This window comes from Molothrus aeneus, chromosome 1 (genome assembly GCF_037042795.1).
Source record: "Molothrus aeneus isolate 106 chromosome 1, BPBGC_Maene_1.0, whole genome shotgun sequence".
NCBI classification, from domain to species: Eukaryota; Metazoa; Chordata; class Aves; order Passeriformes; family Icteridae; genus Molothrus; species Molothrus aeneus.
The window spans coordinates 2517388-2544922 of NC_089646.1; the positions used below are offsets into that span (position 1 = coordinate 2517388).

Here is a 27535-nt window from a genome sequence, read left to right on the forward strand (position 1 = left end):
CACCACCACCAAAACCACATGAATTCCAGTGAATTATTTGAGATGCCAAACCCCCAGAGGTACAAGAGGTGTAAAGTCCTTTTGCTGTGAAATATGATGTAATTGTAAATTTCTATGTCTATTAAAGCAAAATTAAAATTTCCCTCCTGGATTGTGCTTCTTGATTACAGCTTAAATGGGTTTGAAATATTAAAATATATAGTTTATTACTCTATAAGTATAGTACATATACACTAATATATATACATGCTTTTATTATATGTATGTATTTGTTTATTTAATATATAAGTACATAAATATAGTATGTATACAAGAATATATACTAATATAAATAGTTATACATATATACTTATATATAAAAATATATAAATATAGTGTATATAAAAATGAATATATCCACATGTATATGTACTTTATATATTTTATATATACACTTATACTGAGATTCCTTTTTATATATATACACTTTCACACATATATAGTTTAAATATCTATACATATATAGATGCATATTTTGATGCATATACTTTTATACTTATATAATTTTATATAGATATGTACTTTTAGACACATATATTTAAAATATATATCTACACATATGTACACATATACTTTTAGGCATATATTTGTACTTATATATTTTTATAGATGACTTTCACACACATATAAAAATATATATGCATATACATATACAGATACATAAATATACACACACTTTTAATATATATGTCGTTTATGTATGTATATATGTTTATATAGTTTAAATATACATTCATATATACACACATACTTTGATATATATACTTTTATAGTTTTATAATGATATATATGTGCTTTTGCACATATACATACACTTTAAATATATATGCATATATAGACACATACTTTTATATGTGTGCACAAATATATTTTATATATGTGCTTTCACACACACATATAAATATATATACATATACATACTTGTATATATAATTTTAAACTATATATTTATATAGTTTAAATATATATATACACATATATCCACACATATTTTGATAATATACATTTATAATTATTTAATTTTATATATATGTACTTTTACACATATATATGCTTTAAAATACATAAATATATACAGTTACTTTTATATGTATATTTATACGTATATACTTTTATATGTGTACTTTCACACACACATATACATATACATACACATATACATATACGTACACATATGTATATGTATATACATATACATATTTCTCTCTATATATATTTATATACAAAAATAGATATATTTACTTATTATTATACTTTGCTTTATTACTATGTACTTTAATATACCTATATATAGATATACTTTTACATATATATAATATTAAATAGTCTATATTTCTATATAACTACAGAATAGTGATCACCTGAGCACAATTAGTCGCTAACTGGGGAGGAGAAGCCGCATTTCCCACCTGGGCAGCGTTTCCTCATTAAAGGGCTCAGCTCATTATAAAACCCCGCGGGCAGGGGGGTCCCGACCCTCGGGACGCCAGGGACAGACCGCAATTCCCGATCCTAAACCTCGGGAACACCAGGGACAGACCGCAATTCCCGATCCTAAACCTCGGGACACCGGGCACGGACTGCAATTCCCAGTCTTCGGGATACCGGGCACGGACTGCAATTCCCAATCTCGGGATACCGAGCACGGACCGCAATTCCCAATCCTCGGGCACACACACCGGGCACGGACCGCAATTCCCAATCCTAAACCTCGGGACACCGGGCAGGGACCGCAATTCCCGATCCTAAACCTCGGGACACCGGGCACGGACCGCAATTCCCAATCCTCGGGCACACACACCGGGCAAGGACCGCAATTCCCAACCCCAAACACCGGGCAGGGACCGCAATTCCCAATCCTCGGGATACCGGCCACGGACCGCAATTCCTAATCCTCAGGATACCGGGCACGGACCGCAATTGCCAATCCTCGGGCACACCGGGCACGGACCGCAGTTCCCAATCCTCGGGCACACCGGGCACGGACCGCAATTCCCAATCCTCAGGATACCGGGCACGGACCGCAGTTCCCAATCCTCGGGCACACCGGGCAGGGACCGCAATTCCCAATCTCGGGATACCGGGCACGGACTGCAATTCCCAATCCTCGGGCACACCGGGCAGGGACCGCAATTCTCAATCCTCGGGCACACCGGGCACGGACCGCAGTTCCCAATCTCGGGATACCGAGCACGGACTGCAATTCCCAGCGTCCCCGCGCATCCCGGCCCTGCGGTGACATCAGCGCTCCCCGGCCGGGACTGGCTGGGCAGCGGCCGCGGCCGAATGTGAGCTCGGCTTTCCCCCTCTCCTCCGGGGCCTCCCGCAGCCCGGCCCCGCCGCCAGGGCAGCGCTCCGGGAGGGTCGGCGGCCCCAGGGGACAGCCCGAGGTGACACGGCGGGGACAGCGAGGTGACAAGGGCGGGGCCGTGCCCCGGGGCTTTCCCGCTGCTTTCCGCCTTGTCCCGCGGCTCCGGGAGGGTGGAGGAGGAGGCGCTTTGCCATAGCCTGGCAACGGAGCGCGTGTGGTAACCGCGGGGTGAGCGGGGACGGGCTCGGGGAACGGCCCCGCCGGGCTCCGGCAGCGGCTCCTCCGGCCGCCCCTTTCTCGCTGATCTCTGCCGGGAGCAGGGAGAGCAGCCGGGCTATGGCAGGTGGGACCCGGCGGCTGCGCGGGTTGGTCTCGGTGCAAGTTGGCTCTGGATGCGGGATGAGGTTTCTGCACCTCGGCGTGTCCGGGGGAAATAACAAACTCGGGGGGCCCGGAGGGATGCTTGGGCTGCCCGGGGAATAACAAGCTCGGGGTGTCCGGAGGGGATAACTTGGCATGCCTGGATGGGTGCTCGGGGTGCTCGGAGGGATGCTCGGGCTGCCCGAAGGGTAATTCGGGATGTCCCGAGGGGATAACAAACTGGGGGTGTCCAGAGGGATGCTTGGGGTGCCTGGATAGGTGTTTGAGGTGTCCAGAGGGATAATTCGGGGTGCCCGGAGTGGATAACTAACTCGGGGTATCCAGAGGGATAACTTGGGGTGCTTGGAGGGATGCTCGGGCTATCTGAAGGAGAATTCGGGGTGTCCGGGGGATGCTTGGGCTGCCCAGAGGATAATTTGGGGTTTCTGGGGGGATAATTAACTTGGGGTGTCCAGGGGGATGCTCTGGCTGCCTGAAGGATAAATCGGGATGTCTGGAGGATGCTTGGGCTGCCCAGAGGATAATTTGGGGTGTCTGGGGCGGATAACAAACTCACAATGTCTGGAGGTGATTACTTGGGGTGCCCGGAGGGATGCTCGGGCTTCCAGAAGGATAATTTGGGGTGTCCGGGGGATGCTTGGGCTGCCCAAAAGGTAATTTGGGGTTTCTGGGGGGATAACTAACTTGGGGTGTCCAGAGGGATGGTTGGGCTGCCCAGAAGATAATTCAGGGTGTCCAGAGGGATGCTGGTGGTTTGAACAGCTGGAAAACTACCCAGGCCAGTGATTTCTTTGCTGAAGTTGTTGTAGTTCAAAGAAAAGTGTGGTGAGTTACTCTCCTAGTAGTGTTCAGTGGTTTCTCAGAGCTTTCAGGTGGTTCTTCAATACCAGTGCCTGATAAAACCCAGATTTCTCCAAGTACCTCGTGGTGCTGAGCACCAGAGTCTCCTAGCAGGAGGCTTTAAAAGTCTTTCTCAAAGTGAATAGGAAATGTGGGAATCTTTGCTGTCATCTCTGCCCTGAGATGTGTAGTAACTTCACAACCAGCTGATTAAAGCATTAAAAACAAGTCTGTTTCTCTTTAGAAACAGTTTAGGTGTTTGAAGGGATGTTGTGACCGTGTTTTGTTCCAATCTGTAGTCCTGAGGACACCTAATTATGACTTTAATTTCACAAAGGGAGGAGGAAATCAATTGGGAAAAGTGGCTTTATATCTAATTTGAATAGTCTAATGAAATTAAGACACAAACTTTTTTATAATATTTAGTGTGTCCTGATCCTTGTACAGCTGATTAAAATGTTCTATTTATTTGTCCACGTGTTGCACCAGTTGTAACTTTATTAAGTGTGGGTTTTCCCCGTTCAGCAATGGATAATTTCAGCATTTTTGTGTGCTTTAAGCTATATTTGGAAAGAGTTTGATTTAGTGGAGTTTAAACTGTACTGGATAGGTCAGAATGAACTGGGAGAAATATTTTGTAACTCCAGCTGGAATTTTATATTTCTGAACAAAAAGGTTTATTCTAGTACCAATAATCCTGTTTTACAGCACAGGGCAATATCTACAAGTCAGGCACTTGTAGTGCCTTTGGATTATTTGACTTTAAAGTGAGTGAAAGTCCAGTAAAATCTCATTACCTGTTTGTTTAATATTCCCTTGTGTTTCCTGGGACTGCCAGGAGATAATGGAGTGTGACATGTGACAGGAATTGTAAGTGAAGGTGAATTCCATTCTCTTACATTTTCATAGAGCCTGCATAAAAAAAGTGAAACTTCAGGGTAAAACTAATGAGTAAAATACTTAGAAATAGTGGGAGTGGAGTGTGCAGACTACTTGTGGCTTTGGACAGCAATTAGGAGTGTGTAGAGCCATAAGATCTATCATGAAAAACAATATGAGTAACTTTTTAAAATAGTTTAAATGAATGGCTGAGCAGGGCTTTGTTTCTAAACTATCTGCTGGCAAATTATTATTTTTTTTTTAAACTAAAGCAAGAATTTCAGTCAGCGGAGAGGTTATGAATTAGAAGCTTTAATAGAAATGTTGCAGAAGTGTTCTGTGTGTTTGGGTGGGCATTGGCTCAGGAAGAGGCACCTGACAAAGATCTCACTGCCTTCTTTCAAGGGTGGAATTGAGGAGCTGGTTGGAACCTCTTATCCCCAAAACCATTCTGCCATGTAGCTTTGTAAAGCAGATAGGCCTAAATATAAAATAAGTCAAAAAAAAAAGATGTGTTAGAGACAAATGTGGGTCTTCAAACTTGGCACCTGATTCTGGAGCTTGTAGTGTGGTTGGAAGTTCTCAGGTCTTCCCCATTTCCTCCCTGAAATCCCCTCTTTATTTCCCACCAGTGCAAGAAGCATCTCTTTGTGGCAGCCACAGACAGAAATTCCATTTTTCTGAAGGAGGCTGGAGCGCAGGAGCAGCACCCAGAGCTGGTTTTGAGCACCTGTGTGAATTTTAAGCTTCACTTGGACTCCTGAGTGGGTTGTGAATTCCAAATGCAGTACCTGCAACAGTTTGGGAGTTTCCCATGATTTCAGGTGGTTCCTGTTTCAGAGAGATCAATGGATTGTTGTTTGAGTGTCAGGCTATCCCTGAGTGCTTTGTGAAATCCACTTCTGAAGCTGCAAATAGAGGGGTTGTGGCACAGAGGTAATGATTAACCAGGTCAATAATGTGCATGGTAAGGGGTGCCTTGAGACAAAAACAGCTGATAAAAGGTTGATGTGGTGAGTTCCCATTTCTGGGAGCAAAATCCAGGCTGGACATCAGATCAGCCAAATCCTTGGTGCTGCAGGATGGAGGGCATCAGCCACAATGGGATGTGGAGTCTTTGCTCTTTTCTTTGCCAGGGTCAGGATTAAATGTGTGAGATGGTATTTCTTGTTGGGACTCAGATGTTTATCAGTTCTTATCTCTGTCACAGTCTCACAAACCCTGAGTTCTGCAGCGCTTCACTCTAACAAACTAAAAATGGAGCCCCATCTCTCTCTCTGCAAGGCCTTTGAAGAATCAACTGTTCAGTTAAGGAATGACACTGAAATTATTTTTACTTTTAACCCAATAACCAACCACCCATGGCTGCAATGGGGACTTTTTATCCAATTACACAAAACCACCCAAACCCATGGAGGAGAAGAAGAAACCTCCACCCCAAAACCTCCATCTTGCTTTATATCCATTCCTGTATTCTAAACCCTTAAACTCTGAGTTTCCCACCCTGTGATATCACACACTTCTATCCAAACTCCACACCCACAATCCCAGTTCTGTCATTCCGTTTTGGAAGCTTCTCCAGGGCCTCAGGTCAGTGCAGTGTTCTCTTGGGGGTCAGTGCCTGGCAGCACAGAAATCTGAAATTCTCAGTAATCAGGGTTCCAGCAGTCTGACATCACCTCCTTCCTTTAGGACAGGAGCAGCTGCTTTGTCTGGTTTGGTGAATTTATCATAATGTGACTGCTGTGAAATTTATCCTGATTTATCTTAATCACAAAAGCTGCACTGCCTCAAAGCCCTGACTGAGCGAAGATGAAGCCTTCGGTTTGTGCAGGGCGTTGATTCTCTCACCTGGGACGCTGCTGTGTCCTGACAAGTGTCACCTGTGTGGCAGGGGACAGCTGGACAGTCCCTTGTCCCAGGGAGGTTGTGCTGTAACGGGTCAAAGTTGAAGGATTTTGGAGTCAGAGCATTCCACCTGGAGTGCTCTTGGGAGCAGGGAATTGTTCAGCTTGGAAAAGACCTCTCAGGTCATCGGGTCCAGCCCTGTCCCCACGTGTCACATTCAGGTGCCTTTAGAGCTCTGGTGATGATTCCACCAGGGATGATGGGGGTGGATTCCAGCACTTCCCTGCCATCCAATGCCTGACTCTCATAATTCATTTGTGGGGAATTTTGGAAGGAATTTGGGATGTATCTGATGATCTATTTGAATGATTGTATTTGATGGTGCAGTTTTTCTTATCTTCCAAGTAGGCAGGAAGGGTGAGTTTGGCTCACATCTTCACTGCATGATTCAGAAGGTCACCAGACTTTTAGTTACAAGACTTTTTAAGGACTTACTGACCAATAAACCACTGCCAATTGGATATTTATGTTTTTGATTTAATCTTTAACTATTTCATCTTATGGACCCATGCTACAGTGTAAGCTTTCTTGGCCATCATGTTATAACACACAAACCTACAGTATTGTATTATAAACACTGTAACTACTTTTATTTTTTCTATATCTTAACCTCTGAAGTTTCCTTTACTTAGCTTAATGTTCTCTGCTTTAAACTACAAATCTGCACTCTCCCTTCTAGCACCTCAGTTTGGGAGCCTTTTCCAAGGTCTCAGATCAAATCCTGGGTTTAATTCTAAGCCATGGCTTACAGGCCCAAAGTTCTGAGAGTTCCTTGCATTTCAGATTCATGCATTTAAGTTAAAAATGTGAATATCCTTGTTAGCAGTGTTTTATTAGTCAATAACTCCTTAAAAAGTTTGGTAGCTAAGGGTCTTGTAACCTTCTAAACCATACAGTAAAGATGTAAACCAAACTCACCCTTCCTATCTATGCAAAAGGTGAGAAAAATAAACCACATCATCCAAAACAATTCAAAAGTCCTGTCTCAAATTCTGTGGGAATTGAAAAAAAAAAAAAACCAGAAACTTCTATGGACACTGAAGGATTTGATTTGTAGCTTTGGAAGAAGCTTGGATTGATGTAAACATAAAATTTACATCTTACACAGATGTTAAGTAGAAAAGTCATAAATTTATGTTTGTATAATTGTAAGAAAGAATATGCTTTAAAGAAGTGAGAAACTGTACTGCTAAGATGGTGAAGGGTTTATAAGGTAGGGGTGTGGCTGTATGGAGTGAGCTGAGAGTTTAGAAGTTATAATAGAAATATATTTATGCATGTGAGACAAAAGCCCATTGGATAAAAGTATCCACAGGGCAGGAGAAGTGAGTAAAGGTGATAGGTTAGAAAAGCAAAATAAACCCTATAGCTAAACCTTGTCTGTTGGGTTAGAAAGTTCTACATTGTCTTGTAACAAAGAAATTATGAGTACTCTGAGCTATGGCCGACTGCTTGCTCCTCTAAAATCTCACAGCCTCTGAGACTGGGGTATATCTGAGCCATAAATCATTCTTAGCCTGAAAACAGTCCCATCCCTTCATTAAAAGCATCAAGAATGATAAAACTCCTTCCAAAATTCCCCACAAGTGAATTATCACCCCTTCCTTGGCAGGATGGACTTCCCCATCTGGCCTTGGGGTCGGGATGGCTGGACTGGAGGAGCTAGAAATGGATTTTGTGTATAAATACAGCTTTGGCAGACCTGCTAACTGCTTTTTTGGGGTTTTTTGTTGCTTTTAACAGGAGAAGTTGGTCCTTAGGAGCCTTGATTCCAGCCTGCACGCAATGCTGCGCACTCCAGAGGAGAGAACCTGGGTGCTGATGACAGGGCCATGGCCCAAGTGCCACCCCTGGGCAGTGCCAGCCACAGGTGAGTCCAAAATTGAGTCTTTTCAGGGCAGCAGAGATAAAAACTGGGGTGAGGGGTTTGTTTAATAGTGAATAAGCACATTACAATAAAACCTCAGCACCTGGAGGGAATGTTACATCCCAGGTGGAGCAGCTTTCCCTGCTTGTGTCAGAGTCCTCCTCTGCTCATGGAAATCCAGCAGATCCTCCCAAGCTGCTCTTGTCTTGGTCAGAGTCACCACAAAGTCCTGAAGAACAACTGCTGGAAGTTACCATGGACCCAAAAAAAACAAAACAAAAAAAAACCCAAACCAAAACAAACAAAAAAAACCCCCTCAAAAATCTTTATTAGTATGAAATGACTATTCAGATGCTTGTGTTAAAACAAAGTAACCAAATGGCCTGTGAGCCTGTGAATATTCTTAATTGTAATTGGGCAGCAGAACCCATGTATTGAACAAACACCTCATAAATGTATTAATTTGTTTATTATTATTATTTATATTTTATTTACCTTTATTCCCACAAACACACACCTTATTCCCCCTCCTTAAAATGTGCTTTTTTTAAGGTGCTTTTGACCCAGCTAAGAGGGGTCTGGCAGACTTGGCTCCTTTTCCTCAGGAAAAAAAAAAGTGTTTTGATTCTTTGGCTGCTGAAAAAGAACCTTTTCTTTTGCTGCTGTGACAAATCTTTTTGATGATGAGAGTTCAGGATTTAGAGGGAAGTCTTCAGTAATCTGCTATTTTTATAGTTTTATCCCTGATATTAAGAGGTCTGAATAACTGACCTATTTTCTCCCCTGAATTTGTTTTTTTTTTTTCTATCCTTTTTGACTGTTTACTTCTGCTGGTTCATTTCCTGGGAAATCAACAACAAGAAATTTAGAGATTTCTGCTTTGTTGTGTTTTGGGTTTTTTTTTTACTTTATTTTTTTTACCCAGAGAATCCCTGGCAGTGCACCCTGAATGAGTCAGGCAGTCCCAATGTGCTACAGATTAAGATATCCATAGGTGGGAGTTATTAAAAATCTTCAAAAAGCCACAAAACACTGCTTTTGTGCTTGCTTTATCCTGCCAAGAAACAAACCCCAAGGAATAAACAGGAAATAGCTCCCCTGCCAAGGAATGGGAGCAGAATCCCCTCAGTGTGGATGTGATAATGCTGCAGTGCTGCTGTTTACTGGTGTTAGCAGGGATGTTCTTGCAGTGCTCTGGGGCAGGGAGACCCTGCAGCTTTAGGATCACTGATTCTAAAAAGGCTTTTGGCTAATTCTGATGCTTTTTTGGAAAATCAAGAGCTCTGTCAGGTGGGTTTCATGTCAGTGAAAGCAGTTACTTCTGATTGTAAAACAAAGCAATATTTAGCTGTGGTTATGGTATTTTTCAGCTTATAAAATGTTTTCTCAGAGAGCTCTTAATCTGATAGGAGCCAGAAGCTCTTCTCACCTATAGAGAGGAGGAAATCCTTCCTAAAGGGTGATGAGAGCCTGGTGCAGAATCCCAGAGCAGCTGGGGCTGCCCCTGGGTCCCTGGAAGTGCCCAAGGCCAGGCTGGATGGGGCTTGGAGCAGCCTGGGACAGTGGGACTTGCAGGTCCATTCCCAACCCAAGTAATTCTGTCCCAGTCCCCCAGATGTGCATAAACCTGGCGTAATTTAGGATTTCCATGAAAATTCCTAAAATTCCTTCCAGGCTGCCCAAGGAGTCTCCCATGCTCTGCCAGCAGCTCCTGGCATCTGGGAATGACAGCCACAAGTCTGGAACTGCTTCCAGGGCTTTGCTGGACATCTCTGGGAGCAAAACCCTTCCAGTGATGAGGAGCAACATGGGAGTGTCTGTCAATTCTTCTGCTTTTTTGCCAGGGTCAGGATTAAATGTGAGATGGAATTTCTTGTTGGGACTCAGATGTTTATCAGTTCTTATCTCTGTCACACTCTCACAAACCCTGAGTTCTGCAGCGCTTCACTCCAACAAACTAAAAATGGAGCCCCATCTCTCTCTCTGCAAGGCCTTTGAAGGATCAACTGTCCAATTAAGGAATGACACCTAAATTATTTTTACTGTTAACCCAATAACCAACCACCCATGGCTGCAATGGGGACTTTTTATCCAATTACACAAAACCACCCAAACCCATGGAGGAGAAGGAGAAGGAAGGGGAAGAAGGAGGAGGACCAGCCTCCACCCCAAAACCTCCATCTTGCTTTATATATATATATTCCTGTATTCTAAACCCTTAAACTCTGAGTTTCCCACCCTGTGATCTCACACACTTCTATCCAAACTCCACACCCACAATCCCAGTTCTGTCATTCCATTTTGGAAGCTTCTCCATGGCCTCAGGTCAGTGCAGTGTTCTCTTGGGGGTCAGTGCCTGGCAGCACAGAAATCTGAAATTCTCAGCAGCCAGGGCTCCAGCCAGTGTCCTGCTGTGGAATCCTGGCTGAGAGAGGATTTTCACAAGGTGCAGGTCTCTGTTTCCAGCTGCCTTTCTGGAATCCTCTATGTGGAAAATGTCTCAGACACATCTTTCGCCGATCTTACAGATCCCAGAATCCCAGAATGGTTTGGGTTGGAAGGGACCTTAAAAATCATCTCAATATCCCCCTTCCACTATCCCAGGTTGCTCCAGCCTGGCCTTGGGCACTTCCAGGGATATGGCAGCTGTGGAACAACTTTCTCTCAATGTCTGATCTAAATCTCTCCTTTTTTCATGTCACAGATACCACAGAAATATCAATGTCTAATAGCTTTGATGCTGTTTAATTTTGGATATATTTATACCTGAAACATTAACATTTTACTTATGAAATTGTGCTCGTGTATTTCTCCTCAAAAAAAAAAAAAAAAAACTTTGGAAGAGAATTTAAGTCCAAAGAGGCTTTTGGAAATAGTGAATGGTTTTGGTAAATAGTTTTTTGTTTTTGGCTGTTCCTTCACTGTTTGAATGAAAAAAAAATATAGTCCAAAAGACCTGTCTGGGCTTTAGATGTAGTTTTTTATTGTTGTTTTTGAAGGTAATTTATTAAGACCAGTGGCTTTCCTGGGATTTGCAGGGGAATAAACTAAATAATTTGATTTTTTCCCCCCCTCTTTTTTTTTTTTTTTAAAGGCAGCATTTAATTAATTGCTTTTTAACTCTGAATTTCTGAGTTTAAATTTAATTAATTTAAAGAATTGCTTTTTAATTCTGAGTTTCCATCCCCCCTTTTTTTTTTTTTTTTCCTGCAACTTGTTAGTGGCTGCTATGTAAACCCCAAAGGAGAATTTAGTGTTTGCCTGGGGGGAAGGACAGGCTCCAGTGTTCTGGAAGCACTGAGCCTTATCTAGGGTACATGAAGTCCCTCTTCTCCTGGGCTTTAGACACAACTCCCATCAGCAGTGATGGATGGCTCTGGAAATAAAGCACAAATCCATTTGTTACAGACCCTATTTTTAATCTGTGCACAAGTATTTTATTCTCTGGCCAAGGAGCAGGAATTTCTCTCTGTCTGCTGCTTCCTGGTAGCCCCAAACAGGACCAGGGGCTGTGAGTTTGCTGCTAAATTCTTGTGGGATTTTGGCCTAATATTAGTATTTATTTAACCTAATATTTGGTTAAATAAATACTGCCAGACTGTTCATATGTTCTATAATGCTTATATGGAATTTTACAGGGTATTTCAGTGGCCTCCATGGGGTCCTGATGCTTCTAATTCTGTTATTTAATAGGGATTGGTTTGGGTGTGCAAAATCAGTTTGTAGCAAGTGATAAAGTCTCAGTGTAAACTTTTTATTTTTTTATTTATTTGTTTAAGAATGTTCACTGCAGGGTTGTTCTGCCCTGCTCTTGGTAGGAACACACATGACCAGAGAATATTTCTGTCCAACCTTTTCAGAAAATCTCCAGGAATGGAGATCTGAGTCTGGGACAGCTCTCAGTAGGCCAAGGATTAATAGTAAATTAAATTCAGAGAATTCCAGGTTGGAAGAGACCTCAAATATCATCTGTTCCAGTCTTTCTTGGCATAAATAACGTGGGAACAAATAATTTATTTGTAATATTCCTTTCTGCAGCAGTACTGGGTTACTTTTCTTTACCCACAGTTTGCTCTCTGGAGTTCCCAGATGCCCCTCCCTTCTCCATTGGAATATTTTGTGGTTTTTGGGCTGTAACAGGGATGATGGCTCTTGTTTTCCAGAGGGGATGTGTTTGCCTGGCACAGGTGCATTCCCATAGAGCTGTGAAGGTGCCACACCAACACCTAAAATGTGAAACCTGTGGAGAATTCCTATTTCTGTGCAGTAAGTCTACTCTGATATTTGCATATTTATTTTTGGAAGACAGATTTGGGTTAGTTTAAGCAAGGGAGGAAAGAAACATGATTTAAACTTGATCCTTTTGTCGCGGTTACGTTACGCAGTGCTGAAAAAATCATTTATTTCAGGAAACAAAAGCAAAGCTTTGCTTTGCTGCCTTTCCTGCTCATTAGATGAAAATCTAGTATTAAATAACATTTTTTTTTCTATTCCATGCAGGTGAATAGCAGGAGGCAAACCATGGACACCCAGTTGTTCTCCCCATTCCTGGGAGCAGTCCCCAGTCCCCCCACGCCCCCAGAGCCCTCCCAGCTGTGCAGGGACTGGCTGGGATGTGCTGAGGATTTTGGACCCCAAACTGCCTTCCAGGAGTGCCCTAAAAAAAGGTATCAGCATCCCTGCTGGGGCCTTGGGGCTGCTGGGTCACTGGGATTCTTTTATTATCTTCTTTTTATTATTCTTTATTATCTTTCTATTTATTATTCTTTTTTTTTATCTTCTTTTATTATTCTTTTATTAAAATCAGGGCCCATTTGTGTCCTTTTTTTTTGTCTAGAGGTATTATTAGTTGTTTTGTAACTAAGTTAACAAACCATAGCTGGAGGGTTGAGAGTGGGTTAGGGATTCACTGGTTACCCAGGGATGGTAGTAGGAGGGGGCTGTGAATGTTACTGAGATGAGGATTTGTGGGATTCCTAGGAAGGATGGGCTTGAAAATTGGTCAAAGAGGCTGAAGTTCATGGTCAGGTTCAGGGGTAGTGCTTGGAGCCACGGGTGCTTTGTTAGAGGGGGGATTTATTGATATAAATGACAGGGGTTTGGGTTGGATGATTCAAGAGGAAGTGAGCCATGAAGTGAGCATGGGAACAAATCAGGGGCTGGGGTTCAGTTGAGGCAGATCATTAAGGAGGGGGGGTCCCCTCTTTCTTTAGCTTGAAAGGCCAGTGCTGGTTCACAGCTTCTTAACGATTGGGATGATATTAGAGAGGATCAGCTTTCGAAGTTAGCGAGTGGGGTGGAGATTCGGGGTATTTTTTGGGGAGAGTTTCAGGCATCTCTGGAAACTCAGCAGATTTTCTTTGCTCTGTGGTGGTTATTACTGAGGATGTGGAAAAAAAAGATGTGTGGGGTTTTCCTTTTTCCATCCTAAAGCCCAGTGACAGAATTTTGCCTTTTTTGGAGGGTGATAGAGACTTTTTGATTGGGTGATAGAGACTGACACAGCAGCTTCTGATGAGAAAATGCTCTTTTAATGAGCATTTCTAGTACCTTACTGCATTTTTTTGTATCATTTGCTTAATAAGAAAGGCAAAATCTGAGGTTGGGAAAAAGTGGAGTATACTGGCTCACAAGGTGCTGAAAGGTAACAGTTAAATAAGATAATGGATTGCAAAAAACCTTAATTTTTTTGCTGGTTTTCAGTGAGAAGTGTCAGAGTGATGTTTATTTTTTAATAAAAGATTACACAGCTTTGGTGTCAGCTGTGAGAGTTAATTTAAGCAAGGAGTGGCAACTTGCCAATTAAAATATACAGTATTTTCTTAAAGCAGCCTTTAGATTATTGCAAGGTAGCTTTAAAAACAAAGGAATTAGGGTTAATCCAGGTCTACACCCATTCAGAGCCTGTGGATATTCAAAATTCTTTGAGATCTTCTTAAAAAAAAAAAGGAAAAAGAAAACTTTGCTATTTGACCAAGACGCATAACAGATGTGCTTATCAAATATCAGTTCTGGATTCACAAAACATTTTCAAGAGCCTTTGCAATTCTGTGCATCCTAAATTAAGTTCAGGTTGTTCCTTAGAGAGGAAACTGAGCAGCCATGGGGTAAATCAGGGACTGAGTTAGAGGTGAAACTGTGGTGAGATCTGAAAAGCCAGCAGAGTGTGATTTTCACAGTGGCAAGAGATTAAAAATGTGATTTTTTTTTTTGAGTTTGTCCCACATTTTATGGTCTCTGTTAAACAGCAAAGTCAGGGAGCAATTGTGTGGCAGCCAAGGGAGTTTGGGTAAGGTGGGACCAGGAAATCTCAGAGATGTTCAGGGACCCTGGAAGGTGAGGAGGGGAGGGGAAGTTTCTTGGAGCAAAATAATGAGGATGGAGGGAAGGAGAGCTTTGTAATTGACTTGTGAGGAAGAGTCAGGAGTCATTACAAAAAACTCCATAAAAATCTAATCTTGCACCTGAAGTAAAAAGTTGGGTTTGTTTAAAAATGGTTGGAAACCTTGGGTTCTTACCAGAAATATTTAGTAAAATTTTGACCTGTCCAAAGGGGATTGAAAAGTGGTTCAATTTAAATATATATAACTTACATATAATTTTTTTTGAGATTAACATAATAGGTTTTGAATTATTTGGCAGTAGGTAGAGTGCTCCAGACTTTGAGAATAGTGATTCTATTTATGCTCTAAACAAGACAGTCAGGGTTTGAAGGAATGTCCATGAAACAGGTTTTTTTTGTGGAAAGAAAGGAAAATTTTTGCTGCTTGGAAAGTCTCTGAAACAAGAAGGAAAATAATTCTACTTCACTTGGGCTCTAGAATTCACAAATGCAGGAAGGGATTTCTATAGAGGGATGCTGAGGATACATTAAATTCAGAACAACTAAAAATGCTGCTGAAATGAAGGTTTGAGATTCTTTTTGTCTGTTTTGTTTAGGAGAAAACTTAAAGTTTTACTTATTTAAAACTTTTACTTTAGTCTTTTTTTGGTTTTTTTTTTTTTTCAGGGCACCAATAAACCTTTCTTACTCTGGCAATGGCCCTGATGTGTTTGGGTTGGTGTCGAGCATTTTAGAGGAGCCAAACAAGCCAGAGCCAGCTACAGATTGGTGAGTTTGTTCTGAGGGTTCTGATTATTTTTCTGCTGGTTTTTATGCCCATTGTCACACAGATAGGATACATATTTTTAATTATTTGAGTTGAGTAATGACAGCCTTTGAAATCCCCTTAAAATGTGGAAGTTCATTTACTTCCATTCTGTTCATTTGCCAGTAAAAAAAAACCAAAGCAACAATACTGAACTGTTAAAAATGCAATTTTAAAAAAGTTTTCCATCAGCTTTACAGCATTTGAGGAGGGAAAAAAAAAAGATGATAATTAATTTTAACCATAGGGAGTTGACTGAATGCAGTGGAATCTGAGATATTTAATAAATCCAAATAAAGTCTGCATTTCTGAACATGCAGCATAAACAGTGTGGGTGATGAGATTTCACAGAGCACTTGCTCAGCTGCAGTTGGGAATATTCCTCCTGTTTCTGGGGAGAGCTGTGCATGGCTGGTCAATAATATAACACATGATGTGTGAATTATTTTAAAGAAAGAAGTGTTTTACATCCTGACGGGAGGCTGGTTTAACTCTGTTCCAGGAATTCTCTATCAAGTTTGTTCCCCCCTGTGTGGGCACCTGACCTGGGCAGCAATGAAGAGTTCCCAGGGCTGCCAGCTCAGCACTGGGTCCCACCCAAGGATTTTCCCAACCTGCTGGGCTCCAGCTGCCAGCAGGAACCCCTGCAGGAGCCTCCTGAGGTGGAGATGCTGCACAGAGGTTTGGGGGACCTTCAGCTCCTCGAGTCTTGGTTCTCTCCCCGTGCTCATCCCAGCAGTGCCCTGAGGAACCCTGACAATTCCTCCTTGCAGAGCAGCACCACAGCTCCCCAGGAAGGGTTTTCCTTCCCAAATGGGGGCTGGAACCAGCATTATGAGCACAGGAGGTTAAATGGAGATTATGAAAAATGTGGGTCCAGTTTTAGCCCTTTTTCCGCTCGGAACAAGATGAAAGAAAGCCCCAGTGCCCAGAAGGAGTTTTGGAAAAGAGGAAAAGCTCTGAAAAATTATGCTCAAGGACAAACTAAGTATTCCCCTGATCTTTCCAATCAGCCTGGTGATAACTCTTGGGATAAAGTACCCCAGGACAGCCACCTGTTCCCTAAGAGATACGAGAATTTCCCAGCTGCTCACAAACTGCAGTCACCTGTCCATCCATCCCTTCATTTTCTCAACCCACCCCCAAAGGAAAACACCTTTTCTGGGGGAACAGGCAGAAAACCCCAGGAAAGCCATGTGCAAAATGGCCATTGTGGCTTTACTTTGGGGGAAGCTTTTAATAATAATAATAATGAGTGTAAAGTGAATATGGGCCCTAAGGAAAGCTCTCCTCAAGCAGCTGATTATGATTTATCTGTGAAAAACACTGTGCAAAATGGGAATTACTCCTCATACCAGGGGTGTGCATGGCTGGATGGGAGCAGTCTGGCAGCTGCATCTGAAATTCCATATGGAAAACAAATGGCAACGAGCCCCCAGTCCTCATCAGGGGTTTCCACCATGTCTGGGGGCTCTCCCACCCACCAGCCTTTCCCACAGCCCTCCTTCTACTCCCAGCTCCTTCCCACCCTCCCTCCCAGGAAAGATGGGAGGTTACGGACATCAAATGGAGTTTCCAGTCACTTGGGGGTTCCTCATTTCATCTCAGAGGGCCAGAAGCAGATGAGGCACATTGGAAGGTCCCAGGAGGATGCCGGGGTCAACAAGGATGGGCGGCGCCGCAAATTCCCCGTTCGATTTTCACCCGACTGGCTTGGGCAGCAGAAACCTGCAGGTGAAGACCCTGCTGAGAAACACCACAGGTTCCCAAAGAGGCAGAGCCAGGAAAGTGGCAGTAAAGATGATAGAAGAGGTAGAAGGAATTGGATCCCTCATTTGGGATCTACGGCCCCAAACCGCCGTCCCTTCAGCGCGTTTCCGAAAAAGCACGAGCAGAGCGGTGGCAGCTTGTCAGACTTCATCAATCCTTCTCTGCTTCCCTCTTTCCCATTCATGTCTGATTTGAAGCAAAATCCCAGCTTCCCTCCATTTAATCACCAGCTGTTTCCATCAGCAAACACTTTCAGTTTCCCTCCGCCGCCGTTTCCATTCTCGGACCTCGCTGATCTTTTTCACGGCAATGATTTCAACCCCTTGAGTCCCTTCATGAGTGAGCTGTTCCCTGGGGAAATCCCTGCCCCCTGCTTTGCCTTTCCAGCCCCATTTAACAAGTTCAGGCCTCCCAGGAGCCGCAGTGGCCCCGCTAACGAGCTCCACGTCCGCCTGGAGGAGTGTTACGAGCAGTGGAGAGCTTTGGAGAAGGAGAGGAAGAAGGTAAAGCACAGCTGGTGATGATTCCTGATAAAGACTTGGCTGGTTTTAAGAGAGAAAGTTTTATGGCGTTTCTTCTTTGGGGTTTTTTTTTTTTTTTTAGTTGTTTTGGTGTTGTTTTTTGTGGGTTTTTTTTTGTTTGGTTTTTACTGTCCATGATACAGTCACAGCTTTCTCCTCTTCTGTTTTTATTTTTCTTGTTGTAGTAAATCTATGTCTGTTGTTAGAAAGAAAATCAAATAACTAATCTGGGCACCCTCTGTGTGTCTGGAGAGAAAACCTACAATATTTTTCTTGTTCCCAAAGGGAATTTCAGTTTATGCTCTTGTTATTATGATCACTTTCCTGCTTCAGTCTCGCTCCCAGAACTGTTGGCAGGGGAAGGATCACGCTGGTAATGAGGGTATTGCACTTGGGAATGAGAACTCTGTGCTCTAAAGAAGCAGGAAGAGCTTTCCCAAGAGGAGTTAAATCCCTGAATTCTGTGCCAGGTCTCAAAAGATAAATTTACCATAATCCCTGGTTCTCATAATGCACTGAGTGCTACTCCCATGTGTGAGAAGCCTCCAGGTCACTGGATAAAGGTGTCTGAGCAGACTTCACCTGGAAAACCCCTTTTTCTTCCCGTCCTCAGCTGTGGGGCCTTGCTGATGGACTTTTGGAATTGTGAATGGAGGTGCCTGTGTTGTTCTCATGGATGCCTTTAAACAAGATTCCTCTCTGCCTCTCTGACCTTCCAGGAATGCTCTGGAAATGAGAAAGGGATGGTTCTTGATCCAGTGTTTGTCTCCTGTTCTCAGGCAGGATTTGGGATAATTAAGTCATTTGCAAAGACCAAGTCGTAGTTTTTGTCTTTGGCTTAATTGACCCCTTGCTCTGGTCCATTCCAAGTGTTCCAGTTTTATCCCAGTGAGCTGCTCTGGGTTTCTCAGGGTGGTTTGTGGTTACAGGAGAGAAACTGTTCTCAGTCCTCCAAGCTACAGCCTGGCTCCCATTCCTGCAGCCAAGTCACATTCCTCAGGAGGGGATGACTGCAAGGAGAGAGAAACTCCCCCTGGGATTTGATTTCATTCTCTCTACCTTGTTTAATCACTCAGCCCTTCCAGCTCTCTGAAACAGCTGCTTTGGGGTCACAGCTTACCTGTCTCCTTTCATAAACCCCACTTCTCCAGGGATCTCACATTTAAAGCATTTCCACAAGTTAGGAATTGTCTGCAATATTAAATGTGCACTTAGTTAATTGCTTATTAACTGTAATTCTTAATTTCTTGGTGTCATTATATGAATCCATGACCTTTTCTCCATCCATTTTTTTTTTTGCTGGATGCCTTTCAGGCTCCTCAGATGATGAATACAGGTGGAATCAGCTCTTGTAATCCATGTTAGGTCAGGGCAAGGACTAAATAATAATAATAAGTAAATTATAATAAGTAATACTAAAATAATAATAAGTAAAGCAAAAATAGAAGGGCTGCACCATGTACTTTTCATACAAATATGCACAGTGTGGACTTAGCCTTGAGTGCAGCACCTGACCCCTCTCTCTTACATCCATGGTACCCTGGAGAAGGAATGAGATGAGGAATCTACTGCTAGCTGTGTCTTTTTTACTCGAGTGTAAGAATTTCCTACCCAAAAATAGGTTTGTGATGTTTAGTCACTGTCTGTGTTAGACCCTGGCTAAGCCACTCTTTCTCAGTGGAGGTTTGGCTGTTGTCTTAAAGATTTTCTGTTAAAGAAAAAATACCTTCTGGGTTCAAGAGCTGGTTTATGTTAAATGTGGGTTCATCCTGATGCACTTGAGATGTGATTTATGCTGCTGCTATCACCTGAGGTGTCTTTTTTTTTTGTTTGGTTTTCTGTTTTTTTTTTTTATCATCATAGTATGTGACATTTGAGAGAAGCAGTGAGAGGTGTTGAACTCTGAGGGAGAGCTGAATTAGAGAAATATTCCTGCAAGGAAGCTGGAGAGGGACTTCTGACAAGGGCATGTAGTGATAGGTCAAGGGGAATGACTTCAAACCAAAAGAGGGCAGGGTTAGATTAGATTTGGGAACAAATTTTTGCTGTGGTGGTGGCGAGGCCCTGGCACAGGGTGCCCAGAGAAGCTGTGGCTGCCCCTGGATCCCTGGAAGTGCCCAAGGCTGGTCAGGGCTTGGAGCACCCTGGGATAGTGGAAGTTGCAGGTCCTTTCCCAACCCAAATCGTTCTGTTGCCAATCCGTGTCCAAGGAGTTTGGCGATTAAACCAGCAGTGGTTTAGCTTTTTCCTCATGGAAAAAGGAAGGAATTATTCCCTGTGAGGGTGCTGAGGGCTGGCACAGGTTTCCAGAGAAGCTGTGGCTGCCCCTGGATCCCTGGAAATGTCCCAGACCAGGTTGGATGGGGTTTGGAGCAACCTGGGATAGTGGAAGATGTTTATGGCAGGGGGTGGAATAAAGTGAGCTTTAAGGTCTCTTCCAACCCAAACCACTCTGGGATCCTGTGATATTTGGGAATATTTTTCTGCCAACGCCCTCAGAAGCCGATCGGGCCCTCACTCTTAATCGGCTTGAAAATTCCAAACAGCACCAAAGCCAGATGGAGCGCATCGTGCTCACTTCAAGCCATCACACTGACAAATTATTTCCCTTTCAGGCTGAGGCTGACCTTGCAAGGCACTTCCCAGGGCAGCCCAGCCCCAGCCCTGTGCCACGGCTCCCTGTGAATCCATCCCGCGTGGATCGCCTGCTCGCCGACCAGGCCCGCCAGCGCGCCCGGGTACGCTCGCAGTCCTGCACTTCTCCTGGGATTTCTTGGTTTATTCATCAGCAAATCTGGGATTTGTTTGTTTACTCATCAGCCTCAGCGGGTTTGGTGGTTTTGTAGTGGTTCTCTTTGGCTGATAGTTGGAACTGGTGGTTGAGTTCCATCATGTGTGGATCGCCTGCTCGCCGACCAGGCCTGTGAGCGCACCCACGTATCCCTGCAGGGGCTGTACTCCTGCACTTCTCCTGGATTTGTCTGTTTATTCATCAGCAAAGCTGGGATTTGTTTGTTTACTCATCAATCTCATTGGGTTTGGTGGCTTTTGTAGTGGTTCTCTTTGGCTGATGGTTGGAACTGGTTCACTGATAGTTGGAACTGATCGGTGGAGCTCAGTGCCAGGGTTTAGTTGAGGTGTTGGGGCTTGGGTTGGGCTCTCTGGTCTTTAAGGTCTCTTCCAACCCCGTGACTCTGTGGGTTCTGTGAACTGAAAAGGTGAAATTTGGGGTGGTTTTTTGGATGGAGTGGTATGTTGAGAAAATAGTCTTTTAAATCAATGAAAATAGTTGTCTTTTAAATTGTGAGGATAGTCTTTTAAATTGAAGCCAACCAGAGGTTAGCTTCTTGGAGTTATTGATAGAAAGGGAAGTCTAGGCTGGAGGGGTGTCATGTTTTTTGATTGCTTTCTTGATTTTCTTTAGGTTATGAAGTGATCTCTAGGGGTTAGAAGTCTCTTTGTGGATAATGCATACAGGACTGTTTGTGGGTGTGATTTTTTTGCAATTGTTATTTTACTAAATTTTCAACTGTACTTAGGTTTTTCTTTGATAAAGGTTATTGATTAATTAAAATAGGGTTATTAGTTTTCTATGATAGCTTTAGAATGGACTCTATTAAAGATCTGCTTCTAGTTTTGCTCCCCACTGGGACAGTACATCTTTTATATGGTGAGAGGTTTCTGTATCATGAAGGGGTGTGCTGCTGCTCTTTGATCTTTGTGAGGGTATTTACTAAATTTGAGAGGGGGGTGATTGTGGGAAATAATCAAGATAAGACTTTCAGAAATCTGTGAAAGCAGCCTTCAGTTACAGAAAGAGCGGAGAACTTAGAGTAGCTGCAAAGTCTGAAAGTAGAAAAGTTATATTTGTACAGCAAGCAAGAGCATGAAACAATAGCTTGAGTTTTCTGCCAGGTGCTCGCCCTGATAGGAAGAATGGAGAGGCTTTGTGGTGCTCCCCTGCACAAGAACATCTCCAGGACCTTGGAGCTGCACCTGGAAGCCATTCAGGTGACCCAGGCACGTCGGAAGGAGGAGATTGGGAATGCTGCAAACCCCCAGAGTCACGGGGGGCCACGCTGCAACAATGAGAAAGGTAATGCTGCCCATTGCTGCAGCCCTCAGAGCTTTTCCCGGGGTTTAATTGTGAGTGTGTTACACCTAAAAATGTAAATTTGCAATACCCAGCAATTCTTGTCACTTCAGCAAGGAAGTTTGCAAATACACTCTTGTTACTTTTTAAGACTTTAAATTACTTTGAGTTCTATTGGATTTTTCTTTTTGTTTTCCTGTTACTATTTTTAAAAAATTGCTATTTTTTCCTCTTGACTAGAAGACAACTGTAAAAACTCCTCAGTGACATTATATAACCATAAATTGCTTAAAATTGGTTAAAAAGCAAAAATGTGCTCAGTTTTAGGCAGGTAGAATTATTTCCTGGTATGGCTAAACTTTCTTTTCTCTTCAGCTTATAAAATAATAAAAAAATTGCCAGTGTTGTGCAAAACAATTGTCTACCTTACCTAAATAACAAACCCACCAGGAATGACATTCCATGTTTCCCAAATTCTATTGAAGTAAAGCCAGAATAACCTGTAGCAGCAGTAAATGTGGCAATTTAAAGTTTGGAGTTAAAGATGATATTATTTTTCTTCAGAAAATACCTGGGTCTCAGAACCAAAGAGGAATTCACTCCTTAGTGCTGAAGTGAAGTGGACAGTGAAGTTCCTTTGGCTGTGGAATAGCTGCTCTTGTGATAAGCTGGAAAGAGAATCAAAAATTTTTGCAATTCAGGTGTCAAAATTAAAATGTAAAATGAATGTAAAATGTCATGCCCTTAAAACAATAGTCCTATATGCAAACTGGCTTTTAAAAATAACTCCTGAAACTTTCATGTGAGTTTAATTCCAGGTGTGAGTCGGGAGTAGTAGAAGGAAGGTTCTTGGCCAGGCAGGAGAAGTAGGACACAGTGGTTAAGTGGATGATTATTATTAGATTTAATGCCAATACAGCATCTAAATATTGCCAACGCTATAAATAACAGCTCTGTCATCTGTTACAATGAGTTATGGCATCAGCAGGTCCTGGTCCCTCCTGTTGAGTTACAGGTTTTGGTGAGACCCCGTCTCCTCCTGAATTCCCGGAGAAGTTTGGTCCACTTAGTCCCAGATTTCATCAATGTTTCTGTCTGAAAGGCTGCAGTAGCAGCAGTTTTGTCTGGAAATGGGCAGGTTTGCAATCCCTGGCCTTGCAGGATTTGCACTTGCAAATAAATCCCCTGTGGAGCTGCTTTAAGATTTCATTTCTATATTTGACCAGATCTTTGTGCCTTTACTCACCCATCCAAAAATCAATGTTCCCTTATTCCTGCAAAATCAGAAAACTGCCTGCAGCCTCAGCAGCCCAGTTTGCCCAGTGTCCACCAGCATTTTGGAGCCTTTTGCAGCATTGTGGATCCTTTTTGCACAAACAATTCACGTGAGATGTTGCAGCTGTCATTAGCGGTGCAGCTCAGCTGCTCCTGGAGCACAATTTGCTCAGGGCTGTGAGTTGAACAAATTATTGATTTAAAAAAAGAAATTATTAGTGTGTTAGAGTTCTGGATGCTGGGAGTTGTAGCCTTTCTGTGCTGCCAGGCACTGACCCCTGAGAGAACACTGCATTTGACCTGAGGCCGTGGAGAAGCTTCCAAAATGGAATGATAGAACTGGGATTGTGGGTGTGGAGTTTGAATAGAAGTGTGTGATATCACAGGGTGGGGAACTCAGAGTTTAAGGTTCTAGAATACAGTAATAGATATAAAGCAAGAGGGAGGTTTTAGGATGGAGGCTGATCCTTCTTCTTCACCTTCTTCTCCATGGGTTTGGGTGGTTTTGTGCCATTGCACAGAAAAGTCTGTATTTCGGACTTTGAGTGATTAGTTGTTGTGTTAAAAGTGAAAATAATTTAGGTGTCATTTCTTAATTGGAAAGTTTAGCCTTAAAAGACCTTGTAACAAGAGATAGTTGGCCATTTTGTGCCTTGTTAATGAAAGGCTGCAGAACTCACTGCTGTGAGACTGTGACACAGATAAGAACTAAAGAACATCTAAGTCTAAACATGAGCTATTGTCTCAAGTGCCTTCAGTCCTGACCTCGAAAGAGGTAGAAATGTTGGAACCCAGGACATTGCTCTGGCTGCCCTGGAGGACTCGAGACCCTGGCAGGGGCTCAGAGACCTTGGCACAGAGTCAAAACCACCTGTGCCTTTGATTTTAACCCATGGAAACAATTCCCAACTTTGTGTGAGGAGTTACAAGCCACGAGAGTTTGAGTAGAATGACAGTGAATTTATCACAGGGTGAAAATGTAGAATTTTGGGGATTTAGAATGGGGGTTCAAGAAGCAAGATGGAGGAATCTGGGTGTGTTGTGTCTTTCTCCTTCTTCCTCTTAGCCTCCATCTTCTGCTGTGATGGTGGCACTTTTGGATTGGTTTAGAGACAGACTGTCTAACATAGGTGATAGGTATTGGAAAATTATTGTAAATAAAGTACACATAGTTTTTAGTATAAAAAGATAACACTGCCCTGAAGGTGGTCAGTGTGCCATGAACTGACCTGCCAGTCAGATCTCAGCAGGTCAGAGAGAGAATGTATTAGATAAGAGAAAATAAACAACCTTGAGAATGAGAGCTGAGGAATTCAGTCTTCCTCTTTGGTCATGGGGCTGGGAAAAAAGACTTTCTAACACCTCGGGGTCATCTCAGCACCAGAGACCTGATCATAGAAAGGGAAATCAAAACCTGGCAGTCCCATTTCCAGGCTTGCCCACTGATGAGCTTTCCCTGTTGTTGCAGATGTGCTGGCCCTGGCAGCGGCCCTGCGAGCTCTGGCTGGAGCCACGCGCAGGGCTCGCACCGCGCTCTGGTGCGCGCTGCAGCTGACCCTGCCCAAATCCCGTCCTGCTGGACCTGAAGACCAACAACTCCTCCTGCAAGAGCTTTGTTCTTCAAGCACGAGCAGCCAGGAAAAAAGCAGCCTGGAGCAGGAAAGCAGAGGAAGTGAAAAAGCTGAGGAAGAGAGGAAGATTTTGGAATAATCGCCGATAATTAACGGAAAGCCGAGGATGGGGAGGGAAGGGCTCAGGTCCTGCCCAGCACCGCCAGAGGTGGATTTCACAGGATGTCAGGAAGGGGTTAATTAAAAAAAAGGGTTAATTAAGGTGCCTGGTCAGTGCTGCAGTAGTGGTACTGTGATTCTGGTGTGCAGAGACACAGTTTGTGGTGGTGTTGGTGCAGTTGAATATTGCAGGTGTCTGCTGCTGAGAAATTTTGATGTTCAGGGGAGCTGAGCAAGAGCTGAGCTTTCCTCCTGTGCTTACCCAAAGCTCTGAGCCCAGCCAGGACCAGAGTCTGGAAAAACTCAGTTCTCTTTTTTTTTTGGCTAATGAGACAATTTACTATATTTAAAGGTACTCAGTAATCATTCAGGGTTTGTTTTATTTTTATTTTTTGCACCATGTGTAGTTCTTTCCAGAGCCAAAGTGATCACTGAGTAGTTTGCACCCCATCACTGTGTCAGGAGCAATCCACACTGCTGTGGTGGTGTTTTTTGGGACAGGTTATCTCTGTTTCACAGGAATAATCAGTGTTCAGTGCTGGTTTTGAGAGAGTTTTGTGCTGCCAGTTCAGTTTCCAGCAAAACCAGTATGAGCTGAGCTTTTCCACAGAATTGTCCACTTTGGTTTTTCCACTAAAAAAGTGGACTTCAGTAGCTTTGCAGTGTGAACTGCATGGAAGTGCACATTAGCAGGTGTTAGAAAACGTGCTCAGGATTAGAAATTAGATTTATTGGTTCCTCAGTGGGGTTAAAACCAGTACAATATAACATAGTATGCACTTACATATAAAAAAATCTATTATTTGTTACTCATGTATGTTCTTGGTAGTATATTTTTTTCAGACACATTCCATATTTATTTTAATGCCTTCATTGAATGTTTATTTTAAAAATCTATTTTTAGTAATATGAAGTTAAATATTTTGCCAAATCTTCTGAATAATCAGATTTAAGGATTTACTCAGGAACTCTGTATATTATTATATAAATATACATGTGGTATATAGGGGTTTTTGGGGAGAGTGATGTTTGCAAAATATTTACACAAAGCTAATTATGTACTAGGTTACCAAAGCTCTTTCACTGATTATTTTTTTGGTGTGGAAGGTTTAATATATTTAATTGCTGTTAATTAGTCTCCATTGTGTGGCTTAGACAATCAGAGTGTGGTTGTTCAGGGTGAAAACTAGTGAAGAATAATTAATCCAAGCTGTGATTTTAGGGCATTTAGGAATATTTCAATGCTTTAACAACTGTCTTACTGTTCCACAGTCTCCTAACATGTGCTAATAATTAAGATTCTTGATCATCAGGATATTAATGAGCAGCTTTGGAGAGCAGTTCTTGGGTTAAAAGTGAATTAAGTTGGGGATATAAGCAAAATTTGAAGGACAAAAATGAAGATTTTCATGTCGTGTGGTGTTCAGTGTCAAATTTGACATTTTTGTGGGTAATCATAGGACTGTTCACATATATATTTGTACTTGCAAAACTGTTCCAAATGCAGTTGTGTAGTTCTGGATCTGTGGATGTTTCTAGAGCAGATTTTGTCTCAGTAGTGCCATCCTTACCTCTGTTGAGGCGTGAGTTTTGGAGCTGAAATTTACCCAGGCCTCACTGTAATCCACTGAGTGAAGTTTAAAAAACAAAAGTAGATAGAATTCAGATCATTAGTTTAGCAAAATTATGGCTTTTCCCCCCCCCCCAAAAAAAAGTGAATTCCACTTAAAAGATCATTTCAAGCCTTAGCCTAAAAAACAGAGTTTAGTGTGTTTTCTCTCTGTGTACATGGAATTTATTTGCACAAACTAATTTAAGAAGGTTCAATCTGCATTTGTAAAACTGATTGTGCTCCACAGCTTAAAAGTGGAGCTTGCAGGATTTCAGTTCCTGGGTGATTTGGGGGTTTAATTACCCAAATTAAAATTAATTTACCATTGCTGTGCTGACAGGAAATCAGAATTTCAGGGTCTGGATCTTGTGGGTTTTTTTCTGTTTACACAGCCAGGGTTGTTTTGTAGTGGTGAGTGTTTAGGGTATAATTGGTTCACACTGTACTACTCATGTGTTAATTAATGATCTTAATTAGCTGATAGTTAATGTGCCTTTAATAATCTCATTTTTCCAGCGTGTTAAAAAGCTGTGTGGTCACTTCTGATTCCAATTTCTGTTTCAAAATGCCATTTTAAAGGGTTCCACGTGACTGCAATGAGCTCACCTTGTTAATTGTGTTAATTGCACTCAGGAGCTGCCCCAGGCTGGGTTCCTGAAGGAGCTCTGGAATGTTCCCCTGGCTCCTGTGCTGGGTCAGGTGCTCCTGCTCATGCCCTGCAAATGCTCCTCTGTCCCTTGGCCTCGCTCACTTTCCTGCACAAAAACTCCAGCTCTGCAAACAAAAATAAGGGTTTCTTTACAGAATCAAGTTTTAATAATTTTTTTTTTAGTCCCCTTTTCTTTAAATAGGTTGGTTATGGACAGCATCAGACCTAGAATGAGTTTTGTCTTCAGTTCCTAATTTCAGAATGCTTCACTTCTGTTGTTGTACTACAAAACCAGTTGCATTTTAAGGGAAAAAAAAAACCATTTTATTTTGTAAAATAACACCTGGAGTTGCAGCAGCTCTGTCAGAGATCATTTGTGCTGCCTTGTGTTTAATTTGGCAGCAAGGTGCAAATTCTGCAAGTCTTGCACTGAGTTTTTGGGGTGAATAAGCACAAGTATAATGCTTGTGGGTTTAGGGAGTCATTGTATTCACATTTTACTGACTTCAGGG

The 27535-nt window shown here is 42.6% G+C and overlaps 1 protein-coding gene across 1 annotated transcript; it reads left to right on the plus strand.

The window, feature by feature from the left end:
• Positions 1–12385: 12385 nt before the first annotated feature.
• Positions 12386–25712, plus strand: LOC136556969 (meiosis-specific coiled-coil domain-containing protein MEIOC-like). Its single transcript, XM_066550448.1, has 7 exons — positions 12386–12491; positions 12726–12892; positions 15235–15336; positions 15876–17646; positions 20280–20402; positions 21580–21760; positions 24501–25712. Exons 2-7 carry the CDS (start codon positions 12747–12749, stop codon positions 24740–24742), a joined length of 2565 nt encoding a protein of 854 aa, XP_066406545.1. The 5' UTR covers positions 12386–12491; positions 12726–12746; the 3' UTR covers positions 24743–25712.
• Positions 25713–27535: the final 1823 nt, after the last annotated feature.

Bases quoted from the DNA above. Each gene is read 5' to 3' on its own strand.
- LOC136556969 (XM_066550448.1), top strand. From the start codon at position 12,747: ATGGACACCCAGTTGTTCTCCCCATTCCTGGGAGCAGTCCCCAGTCCC. The intron at 15,337-15,875 runs GTGAGTTTGTTC...ACTCTGTTCCAG, and splicing joins CCAGAGCCAGCTACAGATTG to GAATTCTCTATCAAGTTTGT. The intron at 20,403-21,579 runs GTACGCTCGCAG...GTTTTCTGCCAG, and splicing joins AGGCCCGCCAGCGCGCCCGG to GTGCTCGCCCTGATAGGAAG.